The 20,543-nt window shown below is 38.0% G+C and overlaps 1 protein-coding gene across 1 annotated transcript in view; it reads right to left on the bottom strand.

The window, feature by feature from the left end:
- Positions 1 to 20,543, bottom strand: part of Gda (guanine deaminase) — a 76,514-nt gene that overhangs the window by 31,880 nt on the left and 24,091 nt on the right. The window contains exons 2-3 of the mRNA XM_004838447.4: positions 11,044 to 11,132; positions 8,901 to 9,072 (exon numbers count right to left, since the gene is read on the bottom strand). Of these exons, the coding sequence (XP_004838504.3) occupies positions 8,901 to 9,072; positions 11,044 to 11,132 (261 nt within the window). The remainder of the gene's footprint in view (positions 1 to 8,900; positions 9,073 to 11,043; positions 11,133 to 20,543) is intronic.

Raw genomic sequence — 20,543 nt, 5'->3', positions numbered from 1 at the left:
TACCACAGATTTTACAGAATTTTAAAGGATATAGAAAGCATATTACAAAAATCTTTTTTGAAATAAATTTGACAACTTCTAAGAAGTATCTTGGAAGACAAATTAATGAAACTAACTCTGGAGGAAATATAAAATTTAAATAGCACCTATTAAAGAAAGTATATTCCTAGCTTGAAGACCTACCTATATGACAACAGCAGGCTCATATACATTTTAACTGATAAATTATATCAAACAGTTGAGGCATAAAAAAGAAGGAACATTTCTCCCCTCATTTTAGGAACTCAACATTGTGCCAATCCTAAAACTGGATAAAGATAATAGAAAAAAAAAGTATGAACATAGATAGAAATTTGTTTAACAAAACAAACTATTAGAAGTCAGATCTGGCAGGATGTAGAAAGTGGTTTTGTTATAGGGATAGCAGTGTAGGTCCAGCATTGGAAGATCCACCCCCAAAAGTCATCATTTTAACAGAGGAAAGGAGAAAGCCATATGATCCTGTCACTAGTTGGAGAAAAAGTATTGGACTAAATTCTACAGCTGTTCATGGTAAAAGCTATCAGGAAACTAGAAGTAGAACAGAACCTTCTCAACAGATCAAAGACATGTACTCCATACTTCCAACAAAAACTCCTTCTATGAATGGAGACGATACAATGCTTTCTCCCTAAAGTGGGGAACAAGGGCATATATGCCTAGTCTTCATCTGTCCATTAGACTTTGAAACACAGGTCTAAACCAAAATAGTCTGTCAATAAAATGACACAACTAGGATAGGATTGGCACGGCAGAAGCAAAATCTTTATATGTAGATGAAATGATCATCTACAGAGAAAATACTAAGAAATCTCTAGGAGCCCCTAGAACTTGTACTTGAATTTAGCAGGATTAGAAAACACAAGGTATATATAAAAATTCAGGTCTGTGTATGTGTATACTTGTGATAAATGAAGAGCTGGATATTGAAATTTAAAAGTTATGTAGGAGTACAAAGGACCCAGAAAAGCCAAAAACAAAAACAAAAGCAGTGTTGGAAGACATTTAGCACCCAATTTTAAGACTTCTTCTAAAGCTACAGTAATCAAGGCAGTGTTGGTGTAAGGAAAGACATATAGATCATTGAAATAAAACAGAGAATCTAGAAATAGAACCACACATATATGGTCCACTGAGTTTTGAAAGATTATTTAACATTAGCATTTTATAGAATATAAACTCAATTCAAGAGCTGAGGAAGAGACAGTGTCTTCAGCAAACGGCACTAGAACAGCTGGTATCCGTATATAAAAAATTAACCTCAACCCTTTTTTTCCATACATGAAAATCACTGGATCTATGAAGCTAAATAAGAAAGCCTAGAAGTATAAAATTTTAAGAAGAAATTATAAGGGAAAATATTTATGAATTCAGGGTAGGCAAGAACTACCTAGGACACAAAAAACATGATGTATAAAAGAAAAAAAATGATAAATGAGATTCCATCAAAATTTAGCACTTTAAATGACATCATTAAAATGAAAAGTAGTCCTTAAACAGACCATATTTACAATGCATATAATCTATGAGCAGAATATATAAAGAATTCTTACAGCTCATTAATAGACAACCCAATTAAAAGGTAGACATAAGAAGATGATAAATAGCCAGTATAGCAAAAGGAATGGTGTGGAATTCTAGAATCAGAAAAATACTAATCAGTACAATAATAAGACTGAATTATACACTCATTAGGGAGCTGAAGTTAAAAGTTTTAAAAGCCTTGTCATGACTTTTTCTTTTTGTTGGACTCTCCCCCTTTGCGTTTAATTTGTCACACCCAATGGAGTCATTCTGCTGGGTTTCCCGGGGTTGTGATCCTCATTGTCTTTTCCTAGGGTATTGTCTAAAATTTTTTGGAGTGCCGGTTTGGTATTCATGAAGTTCCTGAGGTACTCTTTATCATGGAAGTATCTTATTTCTCCATCAATTTTGAAAGATAGTTTTGCAGGGTACATCAGTCTGGGTCGGAGGCTGTTTTCCTTTAGGGCTTGAAATACATCACTCCAAGCTCTTCTTGCCTTGAGGGTTTGCATTGAGAAGTCTGCTGTGATTCTGATGGGCTTTCCTTTGTATGTGATTTGTTTCTTTTCTCTCATTGCTTGTAGAATTTTATTCTTCTGTTGGATTTCTGGAATCCTAACTATTATATGCCTATGTGTAGATTTTTTTTGATTAAGGCTAGCTGGAGTCCTATATGCCTCACTTATCTGTATGTCAAGTTCTTTTCCCCTCCTTGGGAAGTTTTCTGCCATCACTTCTGGGAAGAGTTTTTTTATGTCATCTGCACTCTCTCCTCTTTCTTTATTGACTCCAATCAGTCTTATGTTATTCTTCTTTGAATCATCTAGCAGCTGCTGGGTTGATTTCTCATGTTCCCTTACAATTTTAAAGCAATTTTTCTTTTCCTCCTCACTAATTGCAACCTTATCTTCTATATCTGAAATTCTATCCTCACATTGGTTCATTCTGCTGCGCAGACTTTCGATGGAGTTTTTAATCTCTTGGAAATCTGTTTGTATCTGTTTTATGGATTCCATTTGTTTCCTATGTTGGGATTCCATCATGTTCCTCAGATCCTCTATTTTTTTTATCTGTGTCCTCTCTAGATTTATTAATCATGTCTTGCACCATGAGCACAGTCTTTGCTGTTATTTGAGTAATTATTTCTGATTTCATTTTTCCCAGATCCTCTTTTTTTGTCAGTTCAGAGAGTCCAGGTGGTTGAGTATCAGAGTGTTCCATCTCGTCTCCCTTTAGGGTTGCTGTAGGTGATCCAGAAGTCTTCTTTTGAGGCTTGTTTATGTGTCTTCTCATTTCCACAGGGGGGTGGGGTGGTGCTTCTGGTGCCCACGCAGCTCACCTTCTCTGCCCTAGATGCTTGGGATGGCAGTGGGGGAACTTCCTTCCGGGTGCTGGGACCAGCTCAGCTTCTCTGCCCTAGGAGCCTGGGATGGAGGCAGGGAGCTTCCTTCCGGGTGCTGGGACTGGCTGAGCTTCTCTGCCCTAGGAGCCTGGGATGGAGGTGGGGAGCTTTCTTCCGGGTGCTGGGACCAGCTGAGCTTCTCTGCCAGGGCATCACATTTAAATATGAATGTATGCCCAAAATTCAGCAGACATTGGAGGAAAGCTACTATGAAAAGAGGAGGGAGTGTGAGAGAGAATGTAAAAAAATTTTTTGAGGAAACAATCTATAAGGTCAAAAGAAAGGTCAGTTAAAAAACTATAATTAACATCCTCAAAGAAATATAATCAGATATGAGTTCCCAAAATAAGAACAAAATGCTTATTAAGAACAGAATGCTGATTAAGAAAATCAGAGAAGAAGAGCCATCCAAATGTAAAACATATTATACATGATATCTGGAAGCCCAATAGGATTGAAGGATGAATCAGAAGAGAATTTCTTAGGAACCTGGGAGCAAAAATGTGAAAATGATTCAAGCCAGGAGGTCTAACATTTAGACTAAGAGTTCTAAAACAATTCTTGAAGTAAATGAAGGGGTGAAATTACTTGAGATGTATTAGTCTCCAAAATGAAAATCCTCACAGAACAATGAATAAAAAGCAGAGCCCAAGTAAGGCACGTAACTGTGAGCTATTCAGGTTATAAGTAAAAACAAAACAACACAGAACCCATAAGCTTCCAGAAAAAGAAAACCAGTCATAGAGAAAGGAGAGAAATCAAAATGACACTGAAGCTTTCATCAACAATGCTGGAGGCAGAGGAACAAGCCTTCACAATTCTGGAGAGGTTATTTTTAATGTAGAATTTTATGGCCTGGTAAATTATTAATCAAGCATTAAGCCAGAGTACAGAAATAATCAGCTATTCCAGGACTTAAAATTTTATCCCAAAGAACACTTTCCTAAGAAGCTCTTAGAAGATGCATTTTAGTAAAATAAGAGAGTGATACAAAGTAAAGGAACTCCTGGATCCAAGAAATGAGAATCATAACCACGAGAGAGGCAAACAGAATGGCCACATTACAGTAGTATCAGAAAGTGTCCCAATCAGACTGAAATAAGATACTGGTAGGAGGTGGGAAGGTCTTTAAAAAGAAAATGGAACTGATACTGCCTGACCTGCTGGAGCACCTGGGAAAGGACAGGTTGACCAGACTGCTTTGGGGTATGTCTTTAGCAGATGTTTTGAAAGTGTGGAATAATATTCTCCAGACTGGGTTCTTGCTTGCTTTTTGCTTATTATTAGCTATCTGATCTTAAGAAAGTTGCTTTATTTTCTCTATGTCAGTTTCCTCCTTTGTGAACTAACAGGATTTCCTTGAGTAGCACATGGGTCAGAGCTCAAATGTCTGCAGGAGTTACACAGTTTGGGATTCAGATACCAGGGAAGGATATGGCCCACATGGGCAGGTGCTACTTGGCTTCAGACAGTTAGTAGAGAGCCCAGTAGTGTCAGTTAGTCCTAAAGGTCAAAAGACTTTGGAAACCTGGATTTTCATGACCATCTTTCCAAATTTTAAGACATTTTGCCTACGAAATAAAATATATCTGCCTGCCAGTAGAGAACAGTTAGAATCTGTGTGCTCTAGACATGGATCAGCACTCCACCAGAATTATGAATCCAAATGAAAAGCTAGTATCATGACAGAATTTGATATCCAGCAACCAGAAAAAGATCTGCATTCTAGCATGTGCTCAGAAAGTATTTGCTGAAAGAACACCTAAGAAAGCAGAACTACTAAAACAATAAGAGACATAAAGTGAACTAAAATTATCCTTAGGTGAATAGAGAGTGTGTCCTCAAGAAGAGTGGTATAACAGTAAGTGAATTAATGATTTAAAAAATCGGGCTATGACATTGTTTAAGCATGTAACAAGAAAGAAAACTCAGAGACATGAAAGTAGCACCAACATCTTTTTGATAGCACTTACCAAAAGAAAGAACTAATTAGAGGGAAGAATGCACTAAGTGAGAGACTCACTCAAAGGGAGGGAAGAGATACACAAAGAAGAAACAGAGAGAGGCAAAGAGAAGTACATTTTCCCAAACAGAAGACAATAAATAAATAAATGTGTTAACACATTTTAAGTATAGGTAGTAAAGAAAAATAAACTGGAACTAAATTTGAGATATAACAGGATATGGCAAAGTGGGGAGGGAAGAGAAGAAAAGAGTGGCAAAGGTTCTTGTCTTATTATATGGGAGAATATGAAGGAAATTGATAGAAAAGAATTATTTTAACAAATTAATCTCAGATGTAAAAATGTCTATCAACAGAGAAAATATGTACAGCTAAAATCTGCAGAACAATCATAAAAATTAAGCTCTTATTAGGTTACAAAATAAATCTCAACTCTTCCCAAGAAAAACACAAGTTATCTTCACTAACAAGAATAAAATAAAACTCAAAACTGAAATAGAAGTATAATCAGAATTTTTCTAAATTCTCAAAATTGTAAGCACCTTTCTAAAATCCTCCTTCGAAGATGAAGTCAAAGTTGAAAAAATGCCTCTTTAGGAAGGGAGACAATGCAATCAGTCCACAGATACTGGACAGTCAGTCCCTGTCTTGCTGTCAGACCCTGACTAGGAGTGTATGGGTTAAGGGAGAGAAACCAAAACCAACAGGATGACAAATGATAGTTTTACATTAGATGGGAATGAAGTAAAACTCCTAGAAAGGCCATGAATCTTCCCAAATTATAGGCAAAGGTCAAGATAGGGAGAGCCCCCGGGAAGGAAGGAAGGGAAGAAAAGAAGGGAGGGAGGAAAAGAGAGAAGGAGAGAGGGAAAGAACCCAAAGCTACTCTTGCTTGTTCCCACTGAGCTCAGCTTATTTAATAAACCAACTACAAGGCCGGAGATTTAGCTCAGTGGTTCCCCCACCTGTCTACCTGTCTCACAAGCGCAAGGTCCCGAGTTCCATCCCCAGTACCAAAAACAAAAACAAAACTATGCAGTTGTTATTTATGTAACTTTAAAAAATAAGAAAATCCATCTTCATCTGTTTTTTTTTTTTTTTTGGCTTCCCAGGCCCCAATTCCACTTCGGTTTCTCACAAGTTTTAGTGAGTTATTAATGACTATTTTACAGTTTTCCCATTTATAACGAAATCTGTCAAGAACTAAGTGTTAGCTATATTTCCTAACCTTTTCTGATTCACCAATTCTTGAAAGAGTTTTGAGACCAAGTTTTATGAGCTCAAAGAAATTCCAAATTTAAGATGACCATGAACTTTAAAGCTAATGTCCAGTGGTGGGGGGGAAGTGGTCTGACTCCCTTTGCTTTCATTTTGTATTTTAATGACTTGCTGTATCTGGAATTAGTTGGATTTCTCCTTCTCTGCCCAATCATTGAAACCGCCATGAAGTATTTTCATTCTATTAAGATACAGCATTTGCAACTGGTTTGTCTTGGCACATTCACTGAGGAGCTTATCTTCTTGTCCCTTAATTATAATCTGGGCATTTTTCAGAATCTTCTGTTCATTTCAGCCCTATTTGAAACTGCAATCTCTTTTTCAGTTTGCAGTGTTTAAAAGGAGATCTTCTAGGTTTGGCTTACTGGGATTTTTTTTCTAGCAATCCAAGTAAATTTTTGCTAATTTGTATTTTAAATAATCTGCAGAATAATTGATCATTGCCATAATCTATGGAGCAAATTTGTTGAAGTAAGTCTATGAATGTTTTCTAGAGGAGAAAATAAAAAGCAAAAATTTCTTAATTTTATTGCTGGATACTTCCTTTGTATTTCTTTGCACTGCCCTAGGAAACTTCGGCCCAGAGACAGGTTCTAGAGAGCAAAGCTCAACTTTCTTAAACAGATCTCAACCATACTCTAAGTTCATCCAAAGTATATAGGCCTTCTCATAATCTGAAAATAGGATCCATGAATGCAATACTTATCAGGAATAAAACCTACTTTATACCCACTGACATCAAATACTTAAATCTCTAGTATTTATAGACTATTGCCTGAAAGATATATATAGTCCTTGATATTCTATCTTTCTAAACATAAAAGTCTGATCTAGCCAACTTTTTTGGGGGGGGTGGGTACCAGGGAATCAAACTCAGAACCTTGTGCTTGCGAGGCAAGCAGCGGAACCACTGACCTAAATCCCTGGCATAGTCAACTTTTTTACACTATAGCATCTTCACAATATGTATTTTGAAAATATAGCACCTATCCACATTAAGGAATACTGGAATTAATTTTCTTAAATTTCAGTAGGAGGAATAGATATGCTTTATTTGACAAATGTGGATTTAAAAAATCATATGCACAGTACAAACTGCATAATTGATTTCCCCCTCTGGACCAGCTAATATAAACTTGTAGCCAAATTTGTGACAAACGCTAACAGGTGTATGTATTCCATCCCCATAATATGGTTCACTTCTTGATTTAATTCTATTTTTCCCACTTCCCTTTTGTTCTTTGCTGTGATTTGATGACTCATTTTCTTTTGTTATATACTATGCAATTTTAAGCTATCTCAAACCCTTTTCAGAACAACATGAAGTATAAATAAATCTTGAGAATAAATATTTGGTGTGGTTAACACAATGTACCAATAACTTCATATAGAGCTTTTAGGCTTTCTGTTTTTGTGGTGTCATGTGGAGGCATGCTAAATATATATGTAAGGCCCACTATTACACTGAATTTATAAGTAAGCAAGGCAAATGTATAAATGTTACCACTCGCTTCTACTCTTTAAAGTTGGAATGACGCAAGACCAGGGAAAGTGGCAGGATGAATAAACCAGTCTATGCAGAAGGCTTGTAACATCCTCAACACCTTAGAAGAAAAACTATCAAGTGGATCCAAAAAAATCCAAGAGTGTACAGCCCAAGGGTACTGAATGGCAGGAGGCAGTGGTCAGATGAAAAGGCATTTGAAGCTCTAACTTCTTTACTGCAGAAGTACAAAGAAAGGAACTAATTTTCTTGAAAGAGCAAACGGAAGAGCCTTCAGTGGGTACGTAGTCGGCACACACTACAGCCACTGTTCACTGCTGGAACTGGCCCCAGAGTTCCCTCTAGTAGCATTCATGCTCAAGAAAGCAGATGGGGCCATTTCATTTTCCCCTCGTGGCAAACCTGCCAAAATAACATGATATTCTTCTACCAGTAATTTGAAATTTTAATTTCTTATTTCCTTGAATGTTTTTAAGAAAACCAACAGAGCTCTTAGCATGTGCTAGGCACCCTTTTAAAAAGCTCACAAATATTGATTTGCCGAATTATCCTAACAATCCTATGAAGTAGGTAGTACGATTATTTGTATTTTTTACAGATGGGGAAAATGAGTCACAGAACTTAGTCACATAGCTATTCCATTTGGTCTTCAGAACAGCATTACAAATTGGCAGGAAGGAAATACACATATGCAGTCAACTCAAATTTGGTAATGTAAAACACAAGAATTATAAGTAAAGGAGAGTAATGGACCACCTACCCGATTAGAGGTTTAGTAATTTGGACTCAAATTCTCTCTTTGCCATTGATTGGTTGTGTAGGTGAGGTGGGCACAAAGTCACTGAATTGTGATAACCCTAAAAAATAAAATTCTTGCTGGCCCTTGTGGCATACACCCGTAGGCCTAGCACTCTTCGAGGCCAAAGTAAAGGACTGCAATGAGGCCCAGCCTGGGCAACTTATTGCCTTAGCAAGACCCTGTTTCAAAAGAAATATAAAAAAGCAGTGGGGATATATAGCACAGTGCAAATGTCCTGGGTTTTAGTCTCCAGTACTGTAAAATAAGCAAAAATTGCTATGGTCTCTTCAAGCCTTCACTGCTGATGCTATATAACTTAAATCTGGCTCTAGAAATGGATGTTCGTATAAATGACCAAGCATGGTACAATTCTCACATACAGAATACTTACCACAACTCTGGTGTAGACTTCCTCAGCAAGTGTGGTGCTCTGGAATTTATGCTCTGTAGGAAATGTGTAGGTCTTCAGCCACTCCAAAAGTGGCAGGTCCACATTACTTCCAGCAAAGGCGTACTGAGGGGCATGGATGTGTGTATCTACCAGCCCAGGTATGAAGAACTCACTGGAAGTTAATGAGAGAGAAAGCATTTAAGAACATCTTTAGTTGCTTTCTATTATCTTTAAAATTATATATTCTTCTGGCAATGATTTAATTGATCATCCCACACCAGTTTACAGCAATCTAACAACAGTAAGCCTTTCTATTATCAAGAGGTCTGGTAATAAGAATGACACTCTCCTAGGAAAGAGAAAGCTTCTGTAATGAAACAGGAGGTGTGAGGATAACTAGAGATGACAAAGGGAGGAAAAAGCACAACACTAAGCAGAAGCAAAAGCAGCTGTAGCACAAGAGCAGAGAAGTCAGGACCTTATCCTATGACTTTGGTCTCACAGCTGGGGGTTGTGAAACTGACAGCAAAGATGGGAGAGGAGGTCTGAAAATTCTAGGGCCAGATGCAGTGAATACACGTGAGTCATCAAGAGTGACCAAAGATGAGAAACAAAGTGGCTACAACTTTGGTTCCGTGGTCATCTTGATCTTGGCTGACTGCAAGTCATCTAATCTTTCCCCTTAAGCCCAAGGCACTAGTTCTGAAACAGAAGCAGCAAGAACAAACTGGGGCTGATTAGGGACAGGTGATCTGAGGAGAGCAGAACATAAATGGGTCATTGGTAAGAACGGTTAAGTGAAGAGGGAATTTCTGTGCTGTGACTGCCATTCTCTAGAAGTTTCTAATCACTCCTGCTGTTGTCCTCATCCACCAATCAGTATTCACATACTTGCAGCTCTCCCACAGAGGCAAGCCTGTGTCTAGTAAGTATCTAAACTCATCCAAATGGCTGTTGAAAGGTGGTATGCGCTTCCCCTATTATCACCCTTTGTTCCTCAACATAGTCTCTTACGGAAATCCAGGAAGAAGAAAGAACATTAACACCAGAAGTTACTGTGTTAATTTTCATGCTTATTCCCCACACTCTTCCAAGCTACTGAGAGGCAGTGGGGAGAAGGAAGGCATAGGCACTGCGATATACACTACAAATACAAGTGCAATGAAACTGCGTGCACAGTCATCTGGTTCCCCGGACTTTCACTAGAGACCGCTCAGTAGCCAAGGTGAGCTCAAAGAAAGGAAGACGCCTGCTTCACATCTAACAAATGGAAAGTATGGGTCTTGCTACATTATCCTAAAGACAATTTCCAAGTAAGGAAGGGGTTTTCAGAATGAAAATAGTACTTTTTTGGGGAAATACAGTTGGCCTAAAGCAAGATAAAATATTTAAGATATTTGAGCAGAAAACAAGTATCCCCTTCCCTTTCTTCATGCTGGGGATTGCTAGGCAAGCGCTCTATCATTGAGCTGTACAATCCCAGGCCTCTTTATTTTATTTTGAAACAGGGACTGGCTACATTACCCAGGCTGGCCATGAACTTGGAATCCTCCTGCCTCAGTTTTCCCAGTAGCTATGATAACAAGTGTGTGTAACCACACCTGGCTAAGTAGTCCCATGTCTAGAAAACAAATGAACCAGGCTATAAAGGCATGGACCCAACCACAGGAGACACATTTTACACAAATATTAAAAGTCACTAAAATTGCAGCTCAAACGCACTTCTGAATATAGGTCTTCCCTAATCATGCTGTCAGAGTAATTTTTTCAAACTCTATATGCCAATAGTTTATCTGTCATTTCTCTCCCCTTCCTCATTTACTTCCTTTTTGGGAGAGAACACAACGTGCCATGGTCATGCTTATATATCTGTCTGCATGGGGCTGTGAACTCTGTGAGGCCCAGCTAGTAGTACATAGTAGCACAACAGATATTTGCTGAAGAAACATATGAATATGGCAACTTCTGGCTCTCCAAGTTCTGTCCTTTAAGTTGCTATTCTCTTCATTCTCCTTCCTACTGCCCCAATTAAATAGCTAATTAATTGATTTAGAAAGTTCCTCTGTCTCTCAAGGCAGCTTTCCGGTCATTTAAGCCTAGTTAATGGCACCCAGCAAAAGGGAGGAAGTTAATGATGACTTACTGGTGGCCCAGCTCTCTCACATCACTTGATTTGAAGCCCCATTCTTTGGCTAGTTTTTCTTGCTGACATGCTTCTTCCAAAAACTCTATCTTTAAGAGAAAGAAAGAAAAGAATCACATGTTAATGAATCGTAAGTTATTTGTTGCATTAAATATACGCATCTTTTAAAGGGAGACTATACTGTTGCTGAGTTAATTTTATTTTATTTTTTTGGTACTGGGGATTGAACTCGGGACCGTGCGCTTGTGAGGCAGGCGGTGGAACCACTGAGCTAAATCCCGGCCCAGCTGAGTTAATTTTAAAAGGTATTTGATACTAAACGGAACTGAGTTGAGAGGCGAAAATGACAAGGGTTTGCCTTTGGTCATCACAGATGTAAACTGTAATTTCTCCTTTGCTGCCATAATATGACACATCAAAAATTCTAGATATTGAAAGTAGCAAAATGGAAATGATTAAAGAAAAGAATTGTTTTAGAAAACGTACCTTATCTTGAATGAAAAAGGTCTCTGTTTGGCTGTTCTAAGAAACCGCAACCCCACAGTGCAGAAGTAATGACATAGGGCAATTTATTAGCACAAGTGCCTGACACTGAGTGTTACCGTGAGCTATGTTGTTATTTGGATGCTAGATGTCTTCTGCAAAGAGGTCTTCTGCATATTTCTAGTATCATGTGTAACAGACACTTGAGGGAGGTAAGGAAGGGATGATTCGAGTTAGGCTTGTGAAACCCAGGGCCAAGAGCTGGGCAAGCGTGGGTGGTCTCTAACTCTCTCTGGTCTGCTACTCCCACCCTCCATCCCGGGATAACCCTAGACACATTTCACAGGGCTGCACATCCATCAGTTTACAGCAGGTCTTTAGTAGTTAGCAAGGGTCTAGCTCTCCAAAAACTGACAGATTAAAGCCACCAATCCCTTTTCCTGTTTTGTTTTTTTAAAAAATGTTTCCAGTCAACACCCAAATCGAATGCACTGGGCTCCTCACATACACACCAGGGATCTTGATTTTTACCAGTATCAACAAGACTCTCTCTACCACTAGCCACTTACAAAATCTTCACTGTGACCTCTTTTACTGCTCCTCCATAAGCAGCAAACTACCCTAGTCTTCAATGTGTACTGTCAATGTCTTCATCTGAAGAATGGGGCTGTCCCCCGGTGCCTTCTCAAACAGCAGATTTTTTGTATCTTAGGGTAAGGGAATGAGTTTGCGACCTCTATATTCCCTATGGGCTTTGCCAAACCATTTTTCTGCAGCTTCCTGCAGGCAAACAAATCTGATTCTTTAAAATGCTCCCTTTCTGTTTCAGGGGCATCACTCCTCTCCCTTTGAGGCTCTTCTTTACCAACTTTTCCTCATTCTTCCACTTTGTTGATGCCTACCTCATACTTTCTCTTCACTCCCACCCTCCACCACTCCTTCAGGTTTCACCCTTTTGAAGAACATGCTCAACTATTTCTGTGAATTCATTCTCAATAATTTGTTCTGTTTCACATCAGCCACAAAAAACACCTTTAATGTGTTCATGGCCCATAACTGCTCCACCTCCAAAGCCACAAAATCACATTTAGGACCATATTTTCTTCTCTTTCCTGTTTGCCCCTTCAACCACTATAATCAATGCTCTACCCGAAAGAGCACTACCTTTACTTTCTCCCCTCCACGTCTTCCCAGCCCCCTAGCCATCTTCTTTCATCATTTTCCTTGCCCAGAGTAGATTCCACCACACATGATTTCAGATTCCCACTGTCCTTTAATGTACACCCTGAGTCAGTTAATTCCACCCTGATGTAATCCGACTCTCCCTTTCTCTGGTCCGAACCTAAGCAGCAAGTGTTGGAGCAAGATACATAACACGGTAAATAGAATATTCATCATCACCAGGCTCAAAAGTGCTCTTACCAATACCTGTGCCTGGCACCCTCTGACATTTCTCTAGCACTGTGGTGTTTACTGTCAATAAAACTGACGGATGATTGACCTAACTGCTTACAAAGCAATCATTAATATTTTTTGATGATAGTTTATACAATTTTTGTCAAATAATTTAGGACTTCAAAGATTGATGAACATCACTATAATAAAACTTTGTATTCCCATTTACTTGATTTTTATAAAAAATGTTTCTCAGCATTCACATTTACAGAAATGGAAAATTTAAAAAAAATCACAGTGCTTCTATTTCATTCTAACAACAAGTAACTCTGAATCACAGATATATTACACAGTTGAAGGAAAAATAACAGACTTTTTATTTCACATGTAACAAATTACCATTCAAAATTTATAACACACATTTTTAAATTTCCTTGTGTTCTCAGGAAACTTTAAGTGTCCACATAATGTCCACAAAATTTTTTGCAGTGGCTGATCAATAAAAGGCTTTCAGGTGTAAAAACATTGCATTAGTTTAAAAACTTGGTAAGGAAAGTAGATTAGAATTAGTAATTTAAGAAGAAAAAAGACAATATAACATTTTAGATCAGTAAAAATGGAGCCGGTTCATGGTATTTTAAAAAACTGATTAAGGTGATATCAATTCACTATATCTTGCTTCCTTCAGAATTATTTAAAAAATATAATTCATAGCTTAATTTCAACATGCATATATCTAAATTTTTATGGAAATCATTGGCTTTCCACATATTTAAGTTTAATAAAAACCCCTACATATAAACTTTTTGAACTAAATCTAGAAAGATTTAAACAATTTCTTTAGAGAGCAGATTGGTAATAAAGTGTGAAGAGTACTTCTCCAGTCAGCTTGTGTTCCAGCCATCCACAATGCTGATTTTAAATCTGCTCTCTTCCAGGTTTCTCACCCTATCAATCCCTGAAGTTAGCATCATATACGTGCAGTAATGAAATGTTGCAAACAATCTCAAAGTCAGTCAATCACAAACTGGCTAAGTATAACTAAACAATGAGTGATTCAAATTGACAGTAGAGACTTACATGGACTAAGTGGAAAGTTATCCTTGATAAAGTTACTAGGTGTCATGGTTTTATCTAGACAGCCCCCAAAGCCTCACATATGCATAGGTAGAGCTTTGAGGTAGTGACTAAATCATGAGAGTGTGATGCTTATCAGTGGGTTAGTCCACTGATATGTTTACAGCTCAATTCGATGTTGGAAAGTGAAGCCAGGTTGGAGGAGGTGGGTCACTGGGGGGATGGCCCAGAGGGTCTGTCTCCCTCCATCCTCCTTTGGTCCCTCTCTGCTTTCCACCACCATGCCATGGACTGTTTCTTCTCTCCAATGCCCCTCTGCCATGCTGCCCTGCCTCGGAGCCAGCCAACTATGGACTAAAACCTCTACAAGCTGTGAGCTAAAACAAACCTTTTGTATTTAGAGCTGTATGTGTTGGGTAATGTGTCTCAGCAATGAGAAAGTAACTAATACATTAGGTCAAGAGTACGGTATGATTACATTTTTGGTAAAAGAATGGTGTGTGCATTTGTTGAAATGGTGGTGTCTAAATATTTATTAATATTGGTTAATTTTTAGCTGGGCATAGGGGCACATGCCTGTAATCCTAGCATTTGAAAGGCTGAGACAGGAGGACCACTATCAGTTCAAGGCCAGCCCTAAGCTACATAGTGAGTTCAAGGCCAGCCTGAACTACATAATAAGACCCTGGCTTAAACAACAACAACAACAACAACAACAAAAATTGGTTATCTCTTTATAGAAGTTGGGAATTCTTTCTATTCAAAATTGTTACATAAATGGCTTATTCTAGTCAAAATAAATATGGTTTCATTTTAAATATATATGAAAGTATAAAAGATAGAAGTACATGAGTCTAGTCCCTGTGCATGGGGCTTATGGCTGGGAAATGAAGACATAAAGAAGCAGAGGCATGAAAGCAAAAAGCTACAAGATGTGTTATAGACAAGAGTGTTCTATAAATGACATTGATGTACTGGCCTGAGGAGAACTCTACTCATGAACCAAGTTGATTTTTTTGGCTCTTATTCATGTATTCACTTATCAAATACTTCCTATTGTATCCTGTACAATAAATTGATAGATGAATATAAGTTATGCTGCCTATAGTGCTGAGTGCTATGATGAAAGATAAAGGGGAGTAAATACATGGACAAAAGCTGGCCTGTGAAGGTCTCCCCAAGAGATGCTGTTTGAGCACAGATTGGCATGCAGTTGGGAGGAGAGCCCTTCCCTGTGGCTACTCTGGGAGGAGCATTCCAGGTAGAGGGAACATCTAGTGCAAGGGCCCCAAGATATAGATGTTCCTGGCATGTTATGAATCCCCAGGTATGCCAGGGGGACACAGGAAATGTGAAACAGTGGTAGGAACCAGATAGTGATAGTGAAGGCTTATAGAGTATAATATAAGGAAGAAATCCAAGGTTTACCTTAAGAAAATCTCTAAAATTTTTGAAAAACTAATGTAGCAAAATTATAAAATATGATTGATGTTTTCTTCATGGGGCGATGAGTTTTTTCCTACCAAGGTTTTCTGGACTCCTACAGCCATTCACTCACTCATTCACCACCCAACATGTCCCTGGCATGGCCCATGGCTTTCTTCACAGGCCATAGTCTCAGTCTGGGTGGGTTGACAAACACATAGGCAAGTCATTAAAATCCAAGTTTCATAAAATCATAGATGGTTTTAGCTGGCAAGGACCCTCTCATCCAAACATCTTGTTTTCCAGATGAGGAAAATGAGCCCCTTCTGTTAAGCAAATAGCTCCAAGTACTTTCTTACTTGAAACTGGGACTCTTTAGGACAAGCAATAACAAGAATGTCAGGAATACTAAAGCCAAAGCAGATGAGTAATGACTGTTCACTAATGAAACAAATCTCTGCAAGATAGAGGCTTCAAACACCAGATGGTAAATTCTGGTAAGAGGCTCGTTGCCATGGAATGGACTAAACTGCTCATTGGGCCATTGTGAAACAGCTGGCCATGCAGCAAAATAAGGTAATACATGTCTCTACCCATTACACAAAATCCACCTTAAGTCACTATGATGGGAGATAATACAGGATAGAAACATGAAGTTTTGAAGATTTCTTAAGCTCTTGCACAGAAATGAATACCGTGATATTAGCTCGATCTATGTCAACACACTAATGGAAAAGAAAGATGAAGTGAGAATAACTTAAAAAAAAAAGCCTCTAAGCCTATACAGGAAGAAAGAAATGAATAATGTCACAAAAGGATCAAAGAGTAGCTGAGAAACCTAGATGTTTGGGTCCAATATTCTCCTTTTATAAATAAGGAAACAGACCAAGTATGGGATTTGCCAAGGTACAGTGTACGGGGCAAGCTGGAAGTATCTGCTTGACTAGACCCACTTCCCAGAGATTCCTTCAGACCTCTATGGCTGCCTTCCTCATATACCAAGAGTCAGCAAATTTCCCTAAAGTAATTTGCATTTTCCATATTTTTTCACTTGTTACAAAACATTCTTCTTGGACAGAGGGTATAGATCAGTAGTAGAGTCCTTGTCTAGCATGTGGAAAGCCCTGGATTTGATTCCCAGCACTGCAATAAAGTGATATTCTTTTTAAACTTTTTAATCATTTAAAACTATGCTTTGCTCATTAGCTATGTAGAATCAGTCAGTAGGCTGGACATGACCTGTGGTCTATAGTTGCTAACCTCTGATGCAGACCGTTGAAAAGATACTAGTAAACTAAAATTATATAACTGGAAAATCATCCTCATGGCTTACATTAGTATGTCTTGGAAATTTTATCTTTATTTATGGTTGGTTTTCAATTGTTAATAAGTTTGTTTTTTTTTTTTTTGGTACCGGGGATCGAACTTGGGACCTTCCGCTTGCAAGGCAGGCGCCGGAACCACTGAGCTAAATCCCCGGCCCTGTTAATAATATTTGACAATTTTTAACTTTAGGATTGATCAAATGCCCTTAGAACAGTAAAGATTCTAGCTGCTAACAAAGCCCCATTTGCTATAGAAATCAACTACTTTTTGACAGATCAAAACTAACTTTAAAAGGAAACTAAGATGTTCTTCAGTAGGTGAATAAACTATAATACTAATACATAAAAGAAATGGAAGATTTGAAAAGTGAGCATGGGTAACCATTATTACAACACATGATTCAAACAAATACCATCAACGAATGTTAAAACTAGTGGAAGAAATTTTGGTGAGGAACGTGACACTTACATAATTATCAAAGTATCTCCCCATAGAATTTATTTTACAGAGACAATAGTATGTCTAGCATCCTCTGAAAATTTGAGTATTTAATATGACACATGTGAAAAGGCTGTTACAAAAAGAGATTCATTCCTTCAGAATATTTAGAATCATGTTTGAGCCCCTAAACCTTTTGCATTTCCCATGGGACAGTTGCTGCTGGTTCCAACTGATGCCATGTTTCCCTGTGAACCATATAGATTTCGAATCAGTAACACTACCATTACCAGTGCTGATGGGGTCTTTGTCCCAGGCCCTATGGGATCAGCCTTCTGAAGAAAAGCAGATCCATGGCTTCCCAGCTGAGGCTTGGTTTGGGAAGCTATGCTGTTCCATCCCAGTTGACTCGTGTTGAAGTGATCCCATCTTAGTGGTGACCAGTTTAGAATGTGCGCTTCTTCACTAAAAGTAGTGAATCTCTTTACATGTAGAGAAACTCTTCAGTTTCTGTTTAATGATACTTGCTAGGCCAAGCAACAGATAGGACCATGTGTGGTTTTATTGTGGAGACTTGGATATCTAAGGAAAGAGAAACAGCTTGTTCTGGGGGGATTTTGCTCTTATCCTATAGCTCTTTTGCATTCTTAGGTATATATTATTTCCTGATAGGAAGAAAATTATTACTTGTTTCAATTTTCTTTTTTCTTAGTTGCTCTCAACTAAACTTTTGTTTTTAGATATAATGTGTGCTGTGCAATAGTGTCTGCAGGCCTAACTGCTAGACTTACTAATAAAATGTTAGCTTTTTGTTAAAAAAAAAAAAAAGAACAATTGTCCATGAAAGTGGACTCCAAATAAAGTCATATTTGCAAGAATGCAAGCAGACCTTGCTTTGTGTGGTTCTGCTATACACAAATTTCTGATACGATGGTTTAGTTAAGTAATATCATCTCCCAACAACATAGTTCAATTATCAGTTACTACAGCATATTAACTGTAAGTATATAAACACCCATTTAGCTTCTAGGTCTGCAATCCACAAACCGCTACAACCATAACAGATGTGCATCATGATCAATGGTCAGTCATTTCCCTTCTTCCAAAGCCTGTAGTGATTGGTCACTGCATCTGCTATTCAGTTCTCACACAGATATCAAAGTATGTAGTTGTGTTACTTCCGTGTCTCCCAGCAAAAAAGCAACGTGGCATTTTACAGGAATGAATAGTTTAAAGATCTAGTTCATCAACAAAGATGAAAGTGCAATTGAGGCCATACTCTTAAGTGAAATAAACAGGACACACACGTGTAAATACCAAATAGTTTCTCTGGTGTGAGAAACTGAAAGTGTAAATAAGGACTAAATGTATAATAGGTAATGTGAAATAGGAAGAAAAGGGGCAAAGGGGAAGGAAGTGGGAGGGGTAGGAGGAAGGAAAGAAGGGAATGGGATTAATATGAGAAAATGAAAGAATGGAAACAAAGTCTTTGTAAATAGGGAGGGATGGAGGGGTTGAAGGGAGGGCAGGGGAAGGGGAAAAAATAAGAACCAAGAGAGACTATGTAAAGGTGCAAATTTTCAATGATGAATGTTATTATATTGTATACCTAAAATGTACCAATAAAACAAAATAAAATAAAAGATGAAAGTGCAGCAAAGAAATGAAAAATGATAGCCAGAAGTAGAACTGAAATTTGACATAAGAGTTATAGAAGAAATGGCTGACTGTGGCAATGTTGTTCTTGCATGATCCGATCTGGAGCCAGAATTTATCAGAGGTGAATTTATGGACATAAATATGATAGTGATAGAATATCTCCCAGAAGTGACACCAACAAAAAACTCCATATTAAAGAAATTCTTGGAGAAAGGCTCAGAGATATTTCATAATATTGAAGGCCAAAGGATATATTGGAAACTTATCCAAATTTCTAAAACAGGATAACAATTTGCTAAAAAACAAAACCTATTTACTCATATTACAAGTTACATAATGAAAAAGCAGTGGCAAATCCTGTTCAACTACTCTTGGGAATTTTTTTACAAAGAAATAAAACATCTGAAGTCTTTACATTTCTAATATTTTAAATTACAACAAATGAAATTACATTAAATTACTACTAAGTGAACACTTGTTTCACTAATTTTTTCACTTAATTCTGAAAAAAAGTTTTTCACATTTTAATAGAAGTTTTTAAAGGTCACAGAGTAGCTGTAATTTTCCCCATTGTTACTAGGATCATTTTGCATGATTTCACCTTTCACAGGCATTTCTTTCCTTCCTACACGGCTGGGTAAAGTGAGGAATTCCTCTCCTGTCCTTTTATACTTAGCTTGAGTACAGAACTAGGAGTCTGAATTGAAATGCTCAGGAAGGTGACCAAAATATGGAAAAACCCTGAAAATAAAACACAAGAGAGGGTTCTGAATGGACTTGATGATATTTTTTTTTCTGAAGAAGAGAGAAGAAGCCATCATGTAGAAGTGTCATTCTAGAGTACCCAAACTAGTTTCAGTAATGAAATATCAGCAACTGAGTTTTCAATTTCATCAACAGAAGAAACTTTTAACAATTAAAATCGGATAAAAATGGAACTTGCTGACTCACAACACAGTGAACTCCTCATAGCCACAAGTGCCAAGCAGAGGCTGAATGACCATATGTCAGTGATATTAAGGCGAAAATCATTTCCTACACAGGATGAAAGGGGAGGTGCCATCCACAGTTCAGCTTCCAAACATACACTGGTGTTCCAAAATATGCTCACAAATTCTCTGACACTTCTCTCTTCAAAAGGTTCCCTCCCTCCCTCATCTTTGAGACGGGCCAATTTAGTTACCTGCTTGGAATGAAGTGCTCACCACACAACTTGACTTCCAAGGCTGGCTCATAAAAAATAGTGTCCAGGGCTGGGGATTTAGCTCAGTGGCACCGTGCCTGCCTCGCAAGTGCAAGGTCATGAGTTTGATCCCCGATACCAAACAAAAAACAATGTCCACCTGGCTCCTTCACTCTCAGATTTCTGGCCAGGGAGAAGCCTTTAGTTAGGTGGTAAGGACACTCAAGTAGCCCCAAGAGAAGCATGGGTAGGGAGAAACCAAGGATTCCTGCCAACAGCCAACACTGAGTTACAGTCATGAGAATGAACTTGAATCTGAGAAGCGGATCTTTCAGCCCCATCAAACCTTCATGACATCTTGACTGAGACAGCATGAGAAATCCTGAGCCCAAGCTATTCTATTCACCTAAACTTCTCTAGAATTCCTGGCTCATAGAAGTGGTGAAAGTAACAATATTATTGTTGTCTTAAACCTCTAAAATGTGGGCAATGTGTTATACAGAAACAAATAACA

Source organism: Heterocephalus glaber, unplaced genomic scaffold, assembly GCF_053883595.1.
Source record: "Heterocephalus glaber isolate CG9 unplaced genomic scaffold, H.glaber_assembly_v1.0 deba00001481, whole genome shotgun sequence".
In the NCBI taxonomy this organism is placed as follows: domain Eukaryota; kingdom Metazoa; phylum Chordata; class Mammalia; order Rodentia; family Bathyergidae; genus Heterocephalus; species Heterocephalus glaber.
This window is presented reverse-complemented; position numbering and strand designations above follow the sequence as displayed.